The 21,721-nt window shown below is 44.7% G+C and overlaps 1 protein-coding gene across 1 annotated transcript in view; it reads right to left on the bottom strand.

Moving 5' to 3' along the window:
• Positions 1 to 943: 943 nt before the first annotated feature.
• Positions 944 to 21,721, bottom strand: part of kcnh4a (potassium voltage-gated channel, subfamily H (eag-related), member 4a) — a 165,908-nt gene continuing 145,130 nt past the window's right edge. The window contains exons 11-16 of the mRNA XM_051918830.1: positions 19,775 to 19,989; positions 15,850 to 15,888; positions 12,739 to 13,112; positions 9,237 to 9,343; positions 9,048 to 9,124; positions 944 to 2,014 (exon numbers count right to left, since the gene is read on the bottom strand). Coding sequence (XP_051774790.1) covers positions 1,028 to 2,014; positions 9,048 to 9,124; positions 9,237 to 9,343; positions 12,739 to 13,112; positions 15,850 to 15,888; positions 19,775 to 19,989 — 1,799 coding nt within the window. The 3' untranslated portion in view covers positions 944 to 1,027. The remainder of the gene's footprint in view (positions 2,015 to 9,047; positions 9,125 to 9,236; positions 9,344 to 12,738; positions 13,113 to 15,849; positions 15,889 to 19,774; positions 19,990 to 21,721) is intronic.

Here is a 21,721-nt window from a genome sequence, read left to right on the forward strand (position 1 = left end):
TTATGCAATCGTTTTGTTCACCCCACTGAATTAAAGCTGAAAGTCTGCACTTCAACTGCATCTGAGTTGTTTCATTTCAAATTCATTGTGGTAAAGAACAGAACCAAAATTAGAAAAAAGTTGTCTCTGTCCAAATATTTATGGACCTAACTGTAGAAACGTGAATACATACTATAGATATTTGGGCTTGAAGAACTGTTTTGGCCTTCCATTTTGGTATTTTATGGCAGGACATCACAAGGCAAGTGCCAGCTGGGCAGGATTTCACCCGATGGAGTCACATGGGGTGGACAGGACAGATATGAATGGAGAAGACAAGATGGAGGAGATGCGTCGAGGCAGCCAAACCCCCTAGCTAAAGGGGGACAGTGACGGAGGAGACAACGACGACATGGTTTAATCGGAAGTGTGCCTGCTCTCTAAATGGTAAGTGACAGAGGAGTTGAAGACAACTCTAAACTGGAAGTGTGCCCCGTCTCTACCTGATAATTCTACTGACGTCTAAATCATTTTAACAAGGGGGGGTTTTGAGCCAATCACATTCGCCCACCATCTTTGTCGAGGCACTTCACTTGAAAGCGTGACTGATACAACCAGAAAAGTCTCCAAGTTTAGGGGCTGGCACGTCTTCTCTGTGACAAGCTGGGCTAGTCGGGTTCGTCCCCCTGGCACCAGCGGGACGTGGCTGACATTTCCATTGACAGAACCTCAGTCATGCGTGAGCTCCAGGGAGCCGTTAATTAAAAGTTTACGTCCAAAAGGGACCGTGCTGAGGAAGAGACCCCAGACAAGATGTGGCGCTCGTTGACATGCAGTTAAAGGACGATGTGCCAGTTTCGTTGTGGGGGGATCAGGCAGGAGTTCACATGGATGAGACTCGGCATCGCAAAAAAAAAAAAAAAACAAAAGAAAACGTATGGAACGAAACTGTTAAAGAAGTGGAACAAAAACTGAAGCCTCGCCAATTTTTCTAGGCGACGTTCTTTGGGATGCTTTAGCGTCTCTAACAAAATGGCAGTTAGGTCGCTCAGTCCGTGGTCTCCAGACTCCAGAAGATCTCGGCGTCCAGCGTCTGGGTGCCCACGCTGGAGCGCCGTGACTGGCACACCTCTCTGTCTTCTATCAAGTCCGGAGGATTGAGCAGCAGCAGCCTGTCCCATGAGCCCCGTTGTGTCAGTGGGGCTTCCTCCCCTGTCGGAGTGGCGCCCCCCAGCCCCGGTTCACAGTTTTCTGTTGAACCCTGAGAAGCCAGCGAAGTCTTAATGGTGGTCGTACTGGGGCATGGTGCAGTTCTTGGGGTCCCGGGGATGCCAGAGTTGAACGACACAGAATGGGCAGGGCTAGAGCCCACCAAGTTGTTCTGTCTGGGGCTGAGGGTCCCACACGGAGAATGTTCTTGTGAGGAAGCCGCATTTGAATATGGGTAGTGGAGAGGGGTAGACAGGTGCTGGTGGGCAGAGCTGGTGGTGATCAGTGTGGAGTGGACCGGTGTTGGCGTGCTGGATTTGGAAGGCTGGGAGAGACTGAAGTCCATAGATGTGGGCAAAGCCAGTGTGCCACCCGAGGGGCTGGTGAACACTGGCACAGCAGAGCTGGAAAAGACGGGGTAGGCTCCCGCCGGGCTCAGTATGGCTGTGTGAGTCCTGACGTGCCGCATTGAGAAAGGCGAATTTGGAACACCTCCATGAGGGTCTGCTCCCTGGCTCATGGTCTGCCCCTCTCCATAACAAGGAGCGTGAAGGCACGGCGTCCTGGGACTGGAGGGAGGCTGCAGTCCATCCGCCTCCTTGGTTGCCATAGCGGGGGCCCCGTGGTTCCACAAAGCTCCCTTTCCGCAGCTCATTGGTGGGTGGGCCGAAGTGCTGTGAGGCGGAGAGGGGACCATCTTGACACCGTACTGGTAGGACGACAGCGCTGAGGTGTAATGCTGCACAGCCAGCTGCGCCTGCACCAGGTGAATCATGTGATGAAGCTCCTTGCTCAGCTGGGAGACCTCGTTGTTGAGACGGTCCATCTGCGGGAAAGGAGCAAAAAAAGACGAGGGCGTTAGGGACAATTCGGACGAGCCCATCAATCCACGACCATGCAAAGGTCAGGAAAACCTTGGAGCGACTGGTGTTAGTTCATTTGAAGGACATCACCGCTCCCCTGTTGGACCCCCTTCAGTCTGTCGAATGAGCAAACACATCAGTGGATGATGCAAGTCAGGATGGATCTTCGCTACTCGTGTCTCATTTGTTATTTATTTTGTGGATATTAGAAGTGCCTATGCAAGAATGGCATTTGGGGGTTGGCAAGTGGGGCGACCGCACCTAAGGGGGCCCCGCTTTTGAGGTCCGCATGTCCCGTTCGAGTGGATTTGTCAAGGTGGAGTGGTGGCTCTGAGGCTAGGGATCTGCACTGGTAATCGGAAGGTTGCCGGTTCGAATCCCGTAAAATGCCAATAGGGACTCTGCTCTGTTGGGCCCTTCAGCAAGGTCCTTAACCTGCAATTGCTGAGCGCTTTGAGTAGTGAGAAAAGCGCTATATAAATGCAAAGAATTATTATTATTATATTCTGCAATAATATTTTGATAAAGTTTGCATGTTATCTTGCAAAAAATGTAGCTGAATACTGTAATGAGAAGGGCAGCATGGTGGCGCAGTGGTAGGCGCTGCTGCCTCGCAGTTAGGAGACCTGGGGTTCACTTCCTGGGTCCTCCCTATGTGGACTTTGCATGTTCTCCCCGTGTCTGCGTGGGTTTCCTCCCACAGTCCAAAGACATGCAGGTTAGGTGCATTGGCGGTCCAAAATTGTGCTTGGTGTGTGTATATGTGCCTTGAGATGGGCTGGCGCCCTGCCCAGGGTTTGTTCCTGCCTTGTGCCCTGTGTTGGCTGGGATTGGCTCCAGCATTCAACTGTATAAAACACACACACACACACACACACTGTACATAACAGAGTCGGCCTGGAATACCATTTTTACAATCAAACTTGCCAAAGTACCCTGCATTGCCCAGGTGTCAACACATATACACGTACCTATGGGGGCCCAGCAGGCTCACATAAACACACACACACACACACACACAGTAGAACAACAACACACTCACACACACCCCCAGTGACCTAGCATACACAAACAGGGTCCCACACACTCAAACGCACACACACCTGCAACCAACCGGCCCGATACACACACACACACACACACGCACACACACACACACACACACACGTCTAGGTGCCCAGCCTGCCTCTCTCTCTCTCTCACAAGCACACATTTCCCTTGGGGTCCAGCATGTCCACACACTCTCACACACAAACAGGGATCCAGCACAGTCAGACCACCTCTCTTTCAAACTCGCTTTCACACACTCACACACACACACACACACCTAAATGCCAAGCAGGCTTACACACACACAAACACACACCCCCTAGCTTTCCAGCAGCCCATCATGGTCACACCCACACACACATGTGCACCCTCTCACACATGCACTCAGTGACCAAGCAGTGTCTCTCTCTCTCTTTTTCACACACACCCACCCACCCACCTTTGCCCCCAGAGGCCCACACCACCACATACCACACCCCCCACTGGCGAGTTCTTCAGTCACACATCTCTCAATGGCTCCTCTGCATGCCGCCCTCGCCCGAAGTATTTATTTTTAGCAGGACACTGGCACACAGGTAAAAGGTGACAGGTGCGCTGTTATTTAATCTTGTAATTGGGACAGTCGGCTCCTTTTAATAGAATATCAACACCCTCAGGAGAAAAATCTCAAAAAAAGGAGTGTGTGCGCGTGTGTGTGTGTATGTGTGTGTGCATGCGTGTGTTTGTGTGTGTGTGCGCGTGTATATGAGCGCGTATGTGTGTGTGTGTGTATGTGCGTGTGTGTATGTGCATGCATGTGTGTGTCTGCGTGTGTGTGTGCGCATGTGTGCACGTGTGTGTATGTACGCATGTGTGTGTGTATGTGAGCGTGTGTGTGCACGTTTGTGTGTGTGCATGTGCGCGTGTATGTGAGTGCGTATGTGTGTGTGTGTGTATGTGCGTGTGTGTATGTGCATGCATGTGTGTGTCTGCGTGTGTGTGTGCGCATGTGTGCACGTGTGTGTATGTACGCATGTGTGTGTGTATGTGAGCGTGTGTGTGCGCGTTTGTGTGTGTGCATGTGCGTGCGTGTGTGTGCGTATGTATGTGCATATGTATGTGCGTGTGTTTGCGCGTGTGCATGTGTGTTTGTGTGTGTATGTGTGTGTGTGCGCGTGTGTGTATGTGTGTGTGTGCGCGTGTATGCATATGTATATGTGTGTGTGTATGTGTGTGTGTGTGCGAGAGAACATTTCCTGAATCGGCTGAAGTGGCTGTCAGATTTGCAGCTTAATCTGGAGCTCAAGTCCATCTGCCAAGTGGGATAATGAAAAAGAAAATAGAAGGGGAATGGAGTGTGATGTGCGCGAGTAGAAGACCTGAACAAGGACGCTCCGCAGCTTCGTGAAGTGATTTCAGGTTTAATCTCTGGCAGTTGACGGTGCCGCTCTGCTGCCATGGTAATTTACCGCTGTAATATCCGACTTTAGGCAGATCTTCGGTGTATTTGTTCGTTCTTAACACGTCTGATTTTCCTCCTCACTTTCTTTCTCTCTTTCCAAACTAAAAGCAAACGTGCAGGCTGCTCCCGAGGTCAGGCTAAACCCAAATCCCAGACGCTTAAGGCCTGCACCCGTATTCCTAGGCAGTGTAACTCGATTAGATCTCCACACACACACGAGAACACTGGCATTACACCCGAGCAGAGAAGGGTGTCATATGAGACTCAATCAGTGCGACCTCGTAGGCCTGCTGCTGCTGCTGCTGCGGAGTCTGATTCTGGTCGATCCTGCAGGCCTGCACTGGTATTTTCACCGAGGTTCATCTTGTCGCGTCTCACACAGGCCTCACAATTTACCTTAGTTGTCGACTCGAGATGACATTTCAAGTTGCGCCTTAGGAGTCTGAATTGGACTGACCAGTTGAGATCTTACTGGTGTGCAGAACTCACATATCAACTGACGTTGGGGGGGCTCCTTAGAAATCAGTTTAGATACTGGGCCACTGGGGCCCTCCAGGACCAGATTTGGACACCTTTGTGTGATTTCGCTGGATCTTGCAGGCCTGTTGCGGTGTAACGGCTCTGCGCTGGGGAGTGGAGCAGGTGTGAGTGATCCTACTGAGAAGACGGGTTGGTGTGAGGATGTCAGCCAATCTCGTGTTGCCTCGCCAGCACATGGCAATCTGCGCCACCACCGCCGGATCAAAGCACCGTGATGTCCCTACAGTGATGGATTAAAGGTCAGATGTCCACATGATCGTCATCATCAAGTTCTTCCATGAGAACTCTGAATACAATGAGGACTGACTGAGGTCATTGATGTTAGGTAGAATGCCCAGAGGGGGCTGGGTGGTCTCGGGGACCTCGGACCCCCTGCAGATTTTGTTTTTTTTTTTTTTTTCCAGCCGTCTGGAGTGTTTTTGTGTTTTCTGTCCTCCCTGGCCATCAGACCTTACTTTTATTCTATGTTAATTAGTGTTCCCTAATCTTATTTTCTTATTTATTTTGTCTTTTGTCTCTTTCTTCATCCTGTAAAGCACTTTGAGCTCCATCATCTGCATGAAAATGTGCTCTAGAAATAAATGTTGTTGTGCGGACATTCTGATTGTTTTATTATCGGCCTGGGGTGGCAATCAGGCGATCGCACCTGGCAACCGCTCCCCGGCATATAAAAGGGGAGCGCAGGACAAGAAAAGAAAAATAAAAACAAGGAGAAGAACAAAAAGGAGATCAGAGGGTCAAGCTCAAGTGTGAGACAGTGAGGCAGACAGCCATGAGGTGGAGAGCCATGGAGAGAAGGTGTGGCTGGCGCTCGGAGCTGTGGTGATGGCGGACATGTGCTGCTCACTGAATTAAATCCGGCAAGGCAGCGGGAGTGCGAGACTGAGGTTCGGATGGGGAGCCTTTCTGTGCCTATGGAAGTGAAGGATCCGAACCTGGGTGCGGATTGGGAGCCCTGCTGTTCGGGCATGGCTGTGGGATGATGGAAGGCTGTGTCTGTCCATAGCTGCATGGTGCGGTCCGGTTAAGCTGAGGAGACGTCAGTTAATGGATGGCACTGGGGCTCATGTCTTAATGGACAGCTTCCTGCACTCGTTTCTAACCTCGTTTTAATGGATTGTTTTGTAGGACTGATTTTAACCTCCACTAGCATCTCGTGTTTTATTGGATTCTTCATGTATTGGACTTTTTGAGCACTTTGCTTTAATAAAAGCACTAGAGCACTGCTACGCCATCCCCTTGCATTGAGCGTGTTTGTCCTCATCTGCCCGGCTCATCCTGATCATGACTATCGACAGGTGGCGGGTTACAGAGGCTCCTGGTGGGATCTGGTAAGCATGGGGCCTCACAGTCTGAAGCTTTATCTCCAGGGAGGTTCAATCGATCAGATCCCACACACACCTTACCATAAACTTCATTCTGTTAGGTCCTACACACGAGTCCCTACGAGCCTGAACTGACATCAAATTATAAGTAGAGGGTTACCTCCTGGCTCAGCCGGCTCAATCAAAATGAAATCTTCAGTAATGTCCTCTGACACGGGATCAGTCTGATTTCACAGGGGTAGGACTACGTTAGATCTTGCTGACCTACGGTGGCATTGCCAGGGAGTTTAATCCTATCGGATATCACGAATACCTTACGTTTACCCTGGTTATTGACTCCATTTTAAAGAAATACCTTCTGCGCCTGAATAAGCCAGAGATTTTAGAAAGACTGACCAAGTCAGGTGTTACTGGCCTGCAGAACTCACCCAAGCCTGTAACCACGATAGATAGATAGATAGATAGATAGATAGATAGATAGATAGATAGATAGATAGATAGATAGATAGATAGATAGATAGATAGATAGATAGATAGATAGATATGAAAGGCACTATATGATAGATAGATAGATAGATAGATAGATAGATAGATAGATAGATAGATAGATAGATAGATAGATAGATAGATAGATAGGAAAGGCACTATATGATAGATAGATAGATAGATAGATAGATAGATAGATAGATAGATAGATAGATAGATAGATAGATAGATAGGAAAGGCACTATATGATAGATAGATAGATAGATAGATAGATAGATAGATAGATATGAAAGGCACTATATGATAGATAGATAGATAGATAGATAGATAGATAGATAGATAGATAGGAAAGGCACTATATGATAGATAGATAGATAGATAGATAGATAGATAGATAGATAGATAGATAGATAGATAGGAAAGGCACTATATGATAGATAGATAGATAGATAGATAGATAGATAGATAGATAGATAGATAGATAGATAGATAGATAGATATGAAAGGCACTATATGATAGATAGATAGATAGATAGATAGATAGATAGATAGATAGATAGATAGATAGATAGATAGATAGATAGATAGATAGGAAAGGCACTATATGATAGATATGAAAGGCACTATATGATAGATAGATAGATAGATAGATAGATAGATAGATAGATAGATAGATAGATATGAAAGGCACTATATGATAGATAGATAGATAGATAGATAGATAGATAGATAGATAGATAGATAGATAGATAGATAGATAGATAGATAGATAGATAGGAAAGGCACTATATGATAGATAGATAGATAGATAGATAGATAGATAGATAGATAGATAGATAGATAGATAGATATGAAAGGCACTATATGATAGATAGATAGATAGATAGATAGATAGATAGATAGATAGATAGATAGATAGATAGATAGGAAAGGCACTATATGATAGATATGAAAGGCACTATATGATAGATAGATAGATAGATAGATAGATAGATAGATAGATAGATAGATAGATAGATAGATATGAAAGGCACTATATGATAGATAGATAGATAGATAGATAGATAGATAGATAGATAGATAGATAGATAGATAGATAGATAGATAGGAAAGGCACTATATGATAGATAGATAGATAGATAGATAGATAGATAGATAGATAGATAGATAGATAGATAGATAGATAGATAGATAGATATGAAAGGCACTATATGATAGATAGATAGATAGATAGATAGATAGATAGATAGATAGATAGATAGATAGATAGATAGGAAAGGCACTATATGATAGATAGATATGAAAGGCACTATATGATAGATAGATAGATAGATAAATAGATAGATAGATAGATAGATAGATAGATAGATAGATAGATAGATAGACATGAAAGGCACTATATGATAGATATGAAAGGCACTATATGATAGATAGATAGATAGATAGATAGATAGATAGATAGATAGATAGATAGATAGATAGATAGATAGATAGATAGATAGATAGATAGATAGATAGAATACTTTATTAATCCCAAGGGGAAATTCACAATAAACATGGAGTCTGACCCTGTTGAAGCTTTCGGACCTGCAGCTGTCCCTACATGGAGCTTCATTCTGTTAGGTCCTACACACGTGTCCCTACGAGCCTGAACTGACATTGTCAAATTACAAGTAGAGGGTTACCTCCTGGCTCAGCCGGCTCAATGCAAATGAAATCTTCAGTAATGTCCTCTGACACGAGATCAGTCTGATTTCACAGGGGTAGGACTACGTTAGATCTTGCTGACCTGCGGTGGCATTGCCAGGGAGTTTTACCCAGTCGGACATTGTGCATACCTTATGTTTTACCCTGGTTGCTGACTCCATTTTCAAGGAATACCTTGTGCGCCTGAATAAGCCAGAGATTTTAGAAAGACTGAGCATGTCAGGTGTTACTGGCCTGCAGAACTCACCCAAGACTGCAACCACCACATGAGTGTGGGAAGGGGCACAATGGAAATTCAAACCAGTTAGACAATGTCGACCTTCAGCTACACCAGGACGGAATCTGACCCTGTTGAAGCTTTTGGACCTGCAGCTGTTCCTACATGGAGCTTCATTCTGCGTGTGACCCTAACGAGCCTGACATCGTCACGTTACAAGAAGATGTTACCTCCTGGTTCAGCCGGCTGATGCTCTGTCTCACTTCCTCCGTCTCCGCCAGTAAGATCGAGTTCACTTTATTTGCATCTGTGGACGAAGCAACAGGACACCAGTGAGCCTTGCTGGGTGGCACATGGGGGTTGGCATCGGTTCAGGTTTAAGGTTCACTCTCATCACAACACTCAGGCACCCCCATTACCTTTGACTCCACTGTCCCCAGAGGCCTTGCTTGTGTTGTGCTCCACATTGAAGTGAAACGAGTGCATCTCAGAGGTTCTCTGGTTGTCTTCAATCCCATCCACAACTCTGGGGAAACAAAAATGGAAGGGAAAGAAAATGAGAATGCATCTTTGGAGTAGCACATGGTATTTGAAGATCAGGTAGAGTCGGATCTGTTGCTGTTGGACTATGTGCTGGATCAAGCAGGCCAGAGCGCGGGGTCACTCGGGGTCAGCTACCTTCTGAGGACTGTAAGAAAGCAGGGCAGTCAGGCTAACATACTCCTGGTTGAGGAAGAAGAGGCCATTGACCGGGATCAGTCCAGTCCAGTGACTGCAGGTACAATGTGCTCCTGATGTGGGAAACGTGTGGCCAGTGGGCAGGGTCAGTTAGGGTCAGTCTAGTAAGTGGGAGTGGTCGGCCAGAGTAGGTGCACTCCACAAACCGAGTGTGCAAGGGCACACAATGGGCACCAGCTTCAAAAAATGAAGGGCAAGCAGGCCATGGCGCAAAGCCAACCAATACTAATGTACCCCTGAATCAGGAAACGTGGGCAATGCAGGCCAATGCAGAGGATCAGTCTTTTCCAAGGAGGGCAGGACAAGCATGTTGACATGGAAAGCCAAGCAGCATCAACATGGCCCTGATTTAGGAAACATGAAACGCAGGCCCGAATGTAAGCAGAAAGAGCCCCTGCTGTGACTCTCGAGGGTGACAGTGCGATAAACACAACTCCGGGCAGCTGACCGTCTTCTCAGCTTCCCACCCCCCTGAGATGACCGGCTGATGCTGATGGTCAAGAGTGAGGCGAATCAGTAGGAGACGGGACAGAGGGGATCACAAGGGGGAGCGTGACACTGAAAAGAGGGAGCGAGAAATCCTGTGTGTGTGCGCGTTCACTGGAAACCCACACAGACAGAAAAAGGAGGGTCCAGGGTGGGAGGCAGAGGGTGCATGAGAAAGGCTTGTGTTTGTTACCCGATGACAGCTTCAATTAAACTATAACACCAAAGACAGACAGACAGATAGGCAGGTAGGTAGGTACGCCTGTGAAAGACACTGGAGAATAGAGAGAGACATGGAAGAGACCCGAAATAATAGATATGTGAAAGGCACTATATAATAGAGAAAGACAGATGTGAAAGGGTACAACAAAATAGAAAGATATGTGAAAGGCACACATAACAGAGACATGTGACAGCCATCAAATAAATGATTGTTAGATATGTGAAAGGCACTATATAACCAAAAGATAGATGTGAAAAACACATTATATAGTACAGAAAGAGGGAGTTATGAAAGTCATATAGTAGATAGAAATATGAGAAAGGCATTAAAAGATAAAGAGAGATGTGAAAAGAATTATATACAGTAAATATACACTACCTGCAAATTTAGAGAAAGAGAGAGATTTGAAAAACACTAAATCATAAAGAGAGATGTAAAATTCCTGTAAAAAGAGATGTAAAAGGCACTGTATGATAGATAGACAGACAGACAGATAGACAGACAGACAGACATGAAAGGCACTATAGATAGATAGATAGATAGATAGATAGATAGATAGATAGATAGATAGATAGATAGATAGATAGATATGAAAGGCACTATATGATAGATAGTTAGATAGATAGATAGATAGATAGACAGACAGACAGACATGAAGGGCACTATATGATAGATAGATAGATAGATAGATAGATAGATAGATAGATAGATAGATAGATAGATAGATAGATAGACATGAAAGGCACTATATGATAGATAGATAGATAGATAGATAGATAGATAGATAGATAGATAGATAGATAGACAGACATGAAAGGCACTATATGATAGATAGATAGATAGATAGATAGATAGATAGATAGATAGATAGATAGATAGATAGATAGATAGATAGATAGATATGAAAGGCACTATATGATAGATAGTTAGATAGATAGATAGATAGACAGACAGACAGACATGAAGGGCACTATATGATAGATAGATAGATAGATAGATAGATAGATAGATAGATAGATAGATAGATAGATAGATAGATAGATAGATAGACATGAAAGGCACTATATGATAGATAGATAGATAGATAGATAGATAGATAGATAGATAGATAGATAGATAGATAGACATGAAAGGCACTATATGATAGATAGATAGATAGATAGATAGATAGATAGATAGATAGACATGAAAGGCACTATATGATAGATAGATAGATAGATAGATAGATAGATAGATAGATAGATAGATAGATAGATAGATAGACAGACAGACATGAAATGCACTATATGATAGATAGATAGATAGATAGATAGATAGATAGATAGATAGATAGATAGATAGATAGATAGATAGATAGATATGAAAGGCACTATATGATAGATAGATAGATATGAAAGGCACTATATGATAGATAAATAGATAGACCGGCACCCCAGAAGCTCATGAAGTTCTCAGCCAGTGCCTACTGAGGACACACACACACTTTGGCTGCTGACACCCTTTGCTCCTCCCTCCCGGCTTTACACAAGTATATAAAATCAATAAAGAATATCCTGCAGATTCCCAACTGACTTTTCTCTCAGATTAAGAAAGCCCGCGTTTCGGGTGAGCTGGGCACTTTGGGACGCTGCGGCTGACACCACAGAGTGGCAGACTGAGGGTGATGACAGTCAGAAGTGCAGGGCTCTGACAGACACAAAAAACAAGGAGACCAAGCAAAGAGCCACAAAGAGATGCCCAAGGGGTTTGGATGCACGTTTCTAGCCAATGCCAGTAGGCCCCTCTATGAGTCTCCAGCTGCAACACCGTGCATGCCTGAGGTGCCATCCTATAAATGCCCCTTTTGTATCGCTCTCCATTTTCATGTGCTGCCTGGCACTGCAACTTTTGTCATTAGTGACAGTCACTGAGTGGATGAGTCCCCGCAGGAGGCGCAGCGTAGCGCACATCGATGGCTTGTTAAGCCGCCACTGACAGCCCTGCCAATCCATTTAGCGCTGCGGTGAGTAAGAGCCGGCAGGAACCATCAGGGGCCAATTACCAGGCATCACAGATAATAAGTTGTCAGTGGCAGGCGGTCCTGCTGCATTTGCAGTCTTTAGTAGGAGGACTAACAATCGCCAGGGTTGTAGGGTCAGGTCAACAAACCACCAACTACCGGACTCAATCTTGAAAGGTTTTGTTACCAAAAATGCCAGCCTTGAGATGAGCTCGCTAGGGATCAATGGGATTGAATGCAATTCAACATGTTTGCACCTCTAGAGGGCGCTCAAGCTCAGTCACTGTTCTTTTATTGTTATTCCTCCATTAATTTCATAAGCTGCTGCCCATTGAACAAAGTTGCTACCAACCCTGGACAAGGCAGCAGCCCATCGCATGACTTTTGACATTCACCAGTCTACCACTCTCATCTAGCTACAGCATTCAACTACCCAAAGTGAAGAACTTCATCAGTGGTCTTCCCACTTTACTACCTGGGGCTGAGGTCCGGGGGTCCAAAACAGTTCACTGAGGGAATGAGTAGCTTGGCAGGTTTGCGCCCATTGCAGGCCTCGACACAGGGGCCCAGCTCGTCTTTCTTGCTCTGCTGTGGTGAAGGGCTCCGACCGCGGTGTCCACTGACCGGTGACCGGCAGGTGCGGCGCAAGGCATTGAACTGCCTCAGCTCATCGCCTAACAGGTTGCCCAGGGAGCTGCGACGCACTGGGCTGTTCAGACTGGGCAGAAGGATCTTCCGGCGTGTTCTGCTAGAAGGCGAGAGGTGGAAAAGCTCATCATTGTCATCTTCATCCTCTACAATGGATGGCAGCTTCTTGGTGTCACCAGCACAGCTGGAATCTAGGCGTGGCTGTGGGAGAAGAGAACATGGAGAAATATGTCAGGGTGAAGGGGAGAAAAATGGAGGGGCCATCACATCTGTGCCGCTCATGGGCACCCTCACTACTCTAATGGCAAAGACCCCATCCCAGACTGACAAGAAAAAGCACTGAAGTGAAACTAAAATGAAATGGGAGACCGGGCTACGGGGGCCGAGGATCTGCTAAAGCACCATGACGCCCCCCACCCTTTAAAAAAAAAACAAACAGACAGGCAAGAAACAGGATGGAAGGACTTGAAGGAGCACAGCTTGGCCAGCATCACTGAGGTGGCACACTCAACGGGTAAGATTATGTGATACAGTATACATGGATAGAGCCTGTGACATTTAAGGTTATATATACAGACAGAGCCAGTGTTTAGAGATACGCTGATACTAAGAAAGGCGCTATATTTAAAATGGACTCAGACATACAGACATCTCTGGCAACCTTTAGAAACAGAAAGTGAGAGCGACAGGCAATGTAATGTCAGCCTCTGACCAGCTTTAAGTGGGCTACTGTTGTACTGAGCTGGACACACAGACAGATCGGAAAGGCTCTATGTAAAACAGATGTGAAAGGCACTATATGAGATAGATAGATAGATAGATAGATAGATAGATAGATAGATAGATAGATAGATAGATAGATAGATAGATAGATAGATAGATAGATAGATAGATAGATAGATAGATAGATAGATAGATAGATAGATAGATAGATAGATAGATAGATAGATAGACGCGTGAAGCTTGCGTGAGATCACCGACCAACACAAATGTATACTTATGGCATCCCGTTGGAATGGCACGTTGATGCTCTAGTCAGCCAGTGTTGCATATCTAACATTCATTTCCCCCACCGTGGGAAATTTGCTTTCAGGAACCAATGAGTTTCTGTATGATGCAGACCCTCGGCCATTTGTAGTCCCAGGCCACTTTCATGTGTTGCATTTCCACCACACAACAGGAACTGTAACCTTCATGCTGAATAGGAGATGTGTAAAGAAGAGTGATGGGGTGTGAAGTGAGTTACCCCCACTTTATTGCTTTGAACTGACTGCAACTTCACGGGGGGGTTATTGCAGTGCATAGCGTGGCGCACGAGGGTGGCCATTACCGAGAGTGATACGGTGCTCCATCTTCACTTCAAACTCTCCAAAGTCCAAATTACCAACACATCTGTAAGACATCACCAGTGCTTACAGTCAACCAATCGGCACAATTCATCGCCCGAGACACACCCACGATGATTCCTGGTTGAACAAATAGACATAGCCAGGAGGAGGAGCTACAAAAAAGGGATCAGGAAGTAGAAGTGGTCCGAGTCCATGTGGTGGGAATTCTACAAAAGTTCTTGAGTTTCTAAAAAGTTCCTGTGGTAGGAAAAGAGCCTAATAAGTGAAGACTCTGCTGATGGATGAAAAGGTGAGCCGACTATTACTGACTTTAAGAGGACAATAAAGGAGAAGGTGGGATGTCAGACTTGTTGAGCACAACCAGTAGATAGATAGATAGATAGATAGATAGATAGATAGATAGATAGATAGATAGATAGATAGATAGATAGATAGATAGATAGATAGATAGATAGATAGATAGATATTTATATAGTAGCTGAAAATGAAAGGTACTATAAAATAGATGAATGGGAAAAGCACTGTGTATGTAGATGTAAGGCACTATATAGACAGGCATGAAAGGCATTATATTTAGATAGGTAGATAGGGCAAGCAGTGTTGTAGATATGAAAGGCTCTATATAATGGATGTGAAAGGCACTATATCATAGATGGTTATCAATGGTACTGTATAACATATATATGTATATAAAACAAATTGATGTGATAAACCACAAATGACAGACAAATGAAAGGCGCTATATTTAGCTACATATAAAGTTCTTACTCTTTTTGCTCATTCTCGTATATTTTAGCATGTTTGCCCAGATTCACATTATGAGGCCATATTCATGCTCTGACCCTGTGCAGTGTACTCATGTCTCAAACTTATCGTGTTGGCTCAATGTCCAAGTCAGTCTGTGTCTAGATAAGAAAGCTTCTACAACACTTTGGGTGGTTCGCCTGTCTGTTGGGTGTCTCTCTCTGTGTGGGGTCTGCATCTGCTCCCCGTGTCTGCATTTTCTGTTCTACTCAGTCATCATAGGGGGACGTGTTATGTGAACTGGCAGTTCCAAATGGGCTCCATGTGCATGAGAGGACCTTGTAGTAGGCTGGCAGCCATGCCCAAGGTTACTTCCTGCTACACGCCTGAAGTTGCCAGGATTGCCTGTGCCCCTCAGTTGGATTGTTAAACTTCTGGACGCTGATATTATTCTCCCTTTAAAACAGGGTGCTGACGCCTTATCCAGTAAAGGCACGTCTGGTGAATCCTCCTGCCTCAGTACCAGAGAACGCCACGTGCTCTCAGTTCAGCAGAACAATAGCTTTGTCTGCGGTTCTAAATTGAGACGCTGCCACCCATCAGCACACATTCTGCCTCATCGGTAATAAGTGGAGCGGCTCGGACGTACTTCCTACGTGCTGGGCTGGAATATTCCCCGCTTAACTCTGCTGCCATTAATAAAAAGTGACAGTCGACTGCAGATGAGGTGCAGAAGTAGACAACCTTTGATATCACCTCACTGGCCACCCACACTGGATACAAAAATTACTTGGTACTAAAGGTGGACATTAAGCCGCTTGAGAAATAGTGGTGGAGAAACTTACCTGAGAGAGGCGTGGAGATCTCAAAAACCTGGACAGACCCTGAAAAATACAAAAGATAATCCTGGGCTCAGTCTCAGATACACCCTGAGGCTTTGCAAGCACTAAGAGCCACAACGGCACTCACACCCATCAATCCGCATCTCAGGCCGGTCCTTCCATCCACTCACAGACAACACACCAAGCTGACAGCCCACCTTGTGTCCCAGTCCATACCTTGATCAGTCTTTAATTCCATTCTGTGTTCAGATACACTACAGGTGAGATTATAAACTGACATTTAGCCTGGTGTACTACGCCACTCTGTCAGGAAGCTTTGAGAGACTAGATTGCAACTTATGTCCCTCAGAGATTTAAGGGAAGACCCCCAGAGTTAAACATACTGTAGGAGCTCACAGAAACCCGAGCATTTAAAAGGAATCGCTTTAATAATTCTGGGAAAGCCCCGCATTTAAGATCAGTACAGTGCCAAAGACTTCAATGCCATCTGTGAAGTAAATATGTTGCGTGACTTAATGAGTCAGAATTATTGAAATGATGCAAGTTAAACTTAACACTTAGGGAGACCCTTGACAGGAATCAGATAGGGCACCAAATAAAAATGGAGACTGAAGAGTAACGGGCCGCCTAACCAGCACAGAGGGGTCTACAAGAGCTGAGGGAGCCCTCCATGTTTAGAAACGTCTGACAGGCCTCAAGTGTAACTAAATAACACGTTGACTGGATAAGCCTTGCATCAAAATAAATCAAATTAGAGACAAAAATCCTCATCTTCAATAATTAATAATTAATTGTTTAATAATGTATAATAATTGATAATCACATCTGACAATCCTCACATTTAATATGCAACAATTAAACATGGCAATGCTCACATGATCATACTTAACTAAACAATATTCCTCATAATTGCATATACTGTGAAATAATTACATCTTGTGACCCTCACATATAATATAAAAGAATTCGACCTGGCAATCCTCATGTTTAATATGCACCAATTAAACATGGTAATGATCACATGATCATATTTAACTCTCAATATTCCTCAGATTGCATATAGTTTGAAATAATTCCATCTGGCACCCTCATATAAGCACTGCTGCCCCGCAGTAAGGAGACCCAGGTTCGCTTCCCAGGTCCTCCCTGCGTGGAGTTTGCATGTTCTCCCCGTGTCTGCGTGGGTTTCTTCCGGGTGCTTTGGTTTTCTCCCACAGTCCAAAGACATGCAGGTTAGGTGCATTGACAAATCTGAATTGTCCCTAGTGTGTGCTTGGTGTGTGTGTGGCGCCCTGCCCAGGGTTTGTTTCCTGCCTTGCGCCCTGTGTTGGCTGGGTTTGGCTCCAGCAGACCCTTGTGACTCTGTAGTTAGGATATAGCAGGTTGGATAATTAATGGATGGATGGATGGACCCTCATATATAACATAAAAGAATTCTACCTGGCAATCCTCACGTTTAATATGCACCAATTAAACAGGGCAATGCTCACATGATCATATTTAACTCACAATATTCCTCAAATTGCATAGACTGAAATAATTCCATCTGGTGACCCTCATATATAATACAAAATAATTCTACCTGGCAATCCTCATATTTAATATGCAACAATTAAACATGGCAGTGCTTGTATTTAACTGACTACATGAAAATCCTCACATTGAATGTAGAATAATTCCATCTGTTGATGCTCATACGTAATACAAAGTCATTTTAACTGACAATCTTCGTGTTGAATACATAATAATTGCATCTGATAATCCACATATTTAACATTCAATTTTATATGAGAATCCTCATGTTTAATGTGCTTTAATCATATATGGGAACACTCCTGTTTAATATACAAAAGTTATATCTCATAATCCTCATATTTAATATGAAATAATTACACCTCATAACCCTCATATATAATAGAAAATAACTGCATCTGACAGTACTCATATTTAATGTGAAATAACTGCATCTTAGAACCATCATATTTCATATAAAATGACTATATCTGACCTTACTCATACTTAAATTACATCAGAAAATCCTCATATTTAATTTATAATTACATCTAATAATCCTCATGTATAATAGACAAATTATACCAGACAGTCCTTATATTTAAAATTTTACTAAATATATCTAGAAATTCTTATATTTAATATAAAATAATATCTGACAATCCTCATATTTGATAAGAAATAGCTACATCTGATATCCCTCATATTTAATATAAAATAACTATCTGACAGCACTCATATTTAAATGCACAATAATTACATTGTATATCTGGGAATTCTCTTATTTAATGTACATCTGACAATCCTCATATTTATTATACAAAACTTATATATGGAATCCCCATAACTAACATATGATAATCATATCTGGCAATCCCCCTATTGAATGTTTGATACTCAGATTTATTTTACGGTAATTAAATCTGTGAATCCTCATATTTAATGTACAATGTAAAGTACAATAACAACATATGATAATCCTCATATTTAATATATAATCATAGGTGGCAACCATCCTTTGTATTATGCAGTATTAATGCTTTACAGTCGTCAAATTTAAATTTACAATAATCAAGATGGTGCATCACAAAACATTTTTAGTAATAAAATGCACTGGATTTGTCTTTCCAATAGATGGTGGGTCACAAATATTAACACTGCTTTTTGGGATCCCATACAAAATTGGCATTAAACGTTAACGGTGATTATTTAATATTGATTACTTAGATTTTAACCATCTTAGATGGGTCGAGAGAAAGTGCAGAGGTTGGGAGCGTGTGGAAACAGGGCATTACCGCAACCACCACACAACAAACCACCTGGATTTGGACCCTCAGCACTACACTGAAACAGTAGCACAGTTAATATTTAAATTAAAAGAATACATCTAAATTAAGTAAAAAAAAAGACTTATATTGAGCCCTTAACCCACAAATTGTTAAAGTCTCTTTAAACACCACAGCACCAAACTGGGGCAAAGCTTATCACAGTAGACAGAGGTGAGAGCCAGCAGTGACTGGCATGCCAGTCCACTAGAGGGCACCCTTCTAAGTGTTTGGGTTTATATTGGCTCATTAATATAAAAACTACTGTGGGAGGAAACCCATGGCAGCACTGGGAGAACAATCAAAATACCACAGAAAAGGCGTGTCGAGGTCCAAATTCCACAGAAGGGTATAATTTAATGCTCAGTGATCAATTATGGAAACCTAACCATAACCCTAAGTCTAACCTCTTTACAAAAATATAGCAAAACAAACCAACAAACAATGCCAGCAGGGTGAGAACAGAGTGGCCATCAGACACGCTCAGTCTCTGATGCTTTTGAAGTAGCCAATACTACAAACTGGCTTACTGGCGCAATTCAGGTTACACACCAGTGAGTTCTCATGTAATTCTGTGAGATCCGTTGAGCCCCTCAGTGCCATGAACTTTAAAAGGCAATGGCAGTAACAAATGATAAGAAAAGAGAACTCTGCCCACATCTCAGGTGCTTCAAGGGTACTAAATCAGTTTGATCCATCATAGGTGGCATGGTGGAACAGTAAGTCGCCACAACCAGTCGCTCTCTGAGAGGACATCTGCATTTTCTCCCTGTAGTCCTCCCTCAATGACCATTGTAACTTGACTCTATGTGGGGGACTTAGGATGGACTGGCACCCAGCACAGCATTGATTCCCACCTTATGCCCAATGCTGCTAGGATAGCCCCTGTCCCCCTTTACCATGAATTGGATTAAGAAAGAATTAAAATGGCAGGTTATATTATATTGTCCTGTATCACATGACCCACTCTGACTAACAGCCAATCAACATGCAGGGAAATCTAACATTAAGACACAGGGTCTCAAAGCCCAGTGGACAGAAGTTCAAGAGTCAGTGCAGTTAAACATACCACCCCGTGCCCACTCTCTCACCTCGGCCTCGCTGCCCTCACGGAGGTTGTAGGTCAGGTTGTGGTGGATGTCAGCGGTGAACTTGCTGGCATACTCTGGGTAGAGCTCAAGCACGTCACGCAGGGCCTGCACGCTGATGTACTGGAGGTCACAGTAGGTCAGGGCCTTCACGTCCGCGTTGGTCTTGATCACCTGGTCTTTGGTGGGCAGGTCAGCTCCAATTAGGTCACCTTTACCTGGATGTCACACAGAAGGTAGAGAGCATGTGACAGGAAGCAGAAAATGCAACAGTGGATGGCACAAACTGTTTAGTAACTTGCAGTGTGTGTAAAAGGCGCTATAGAAGGCAACGGGAGATTGTTCTGTGGAAACATTTGGACAAAGGCCACCGAGAAGGGTGCTATATTACTGCCCCATAAAGTATATTGTGAAAACATACTGTGATGGACGGCCGGCAGCTCATCCCACCTGACACACCCAAGATGCTAGATGGCATCTTCCCTGCAGCCTAGCAGTGCCCCGGATTCCCCAGGGCACCATGGGAGATGGTGTTTGGCTTCACAACCCTGCTGGGTACCGTGGGTGCCACTGTGTGACGCTGCAGGGAGACGCGGGGATTTTCATTTCTCATATAGCCCGGAAGAACTCCCAAGTCACGGAGACGGAAGAACAGAAGTACTTCCAGGCTGAAGAAAAATGTAATTCACCATCAAGAGAGATGTGGGGAGAGCAAACCAGATGAACAACTTCTTTAACAGGTTTGACCACCCTAACCCACTCTCACCTCGGAGTACTGCACCCTCCACACATCCTTCTGCTGATACCAGCATAGGAGAGACATCCCCACCCACAATCACAGCAGCGCAGGTGAGCAAAGAGCTGAGGAGACTTCGTGCCAGCAAAGCAGCAGGTCCAGATGGAGTATCGCCACGACTGCTGAAGGTCTGTGCGTCGGAGCTGGGGAGTCCTCTACAGCGCATCTTCAACCTGAGCCTGGAACATTGGAGAGTCCGGAGGCTTTGGAAAACATCTTGCATCACCCCAGTCCCAAATGTATCACATCCTAGTGAGCTGAATGACTTCCCACTTGTCGCCCTGACGTCACATGTGATGAAGACCATGGAGAGGCTGCTGCTTCACCACCTGAGGCCACAGGTCCGCCACACCCTCGACCCTCTGCAGTTCGCATACCAGGAGAAGGTGGGAGTGGAGGATGCCATCATCTACATGCTACACTGATCCCTCTCCCACTTGCACAGAGGCATTGGTGCTGTAAGAATTATGTTTCTGGACTTCTCTAGCGCTTTCAACACAATCCAACCTCTGTTCCTTAGGGACAAGCTGACAGAGATGGGAGTAGATTCATACCTGGTAGCATGGATTGTGGACTATCTTACAGACAGACCTCACTATGTGCGTCTTGGGAACTGCACGTCTCACATTGTGGTCAGCAACACAGGAGCGCCACAGGGGACTGTACTTTCTCCAGTCCTGTTCAGCCTATATACATCGGACTTCCAATACAACTCGGAGTCCTGCCACGTGCAAAAGTTCGCTGATGACACTGCTATCGTGGGCTGCATCAGGAGTGGGCAGGAGGAGGAGTATAGGAGTCTTATTAAGGACTTAGTTAAATGGTGCGACTCAAACCACCTACAACTGAACACCAGCAAAACCAAGGAGCTGGTGGTGGATTTTAGGAGTCCCAGGCCCCTCACGGACCCTGTGATCATCAGAGGTGACTGTGTGCAGATGGTGCAGACCTATAAATATCTGGGAGTGCAGCTGGATGATAAACTGGACTGGACTGCCAATACTGATGTTCTGTGCAAGAGAGGACAGAGCCGACTATACTTCCTTAGAAGGCTGGTGTCCTTCAACATCTGCAATAAGATGCTGGAGATGTTCTATCAGACGGTTGTGGCGAGCGCCCTCTTCTACACAGTGGTGTGCTGGGGAGGCAGCATA

Source organism: Erpetoichthys calabaricus, chromosome 14 (genome assembly GCF_900747795.2).
Source record: "Erpetoichthys calabaricus chromosome 14, fErpCal1.3, whole genome shotgun sequence".
Classification (NCBI taxonomy): Eukaryota; Metazoa; Chordata; class Cladistia; order Polypteriformes; family Polypteridae; genus Erpetoichthys; species Erpetoichthys calabaricus.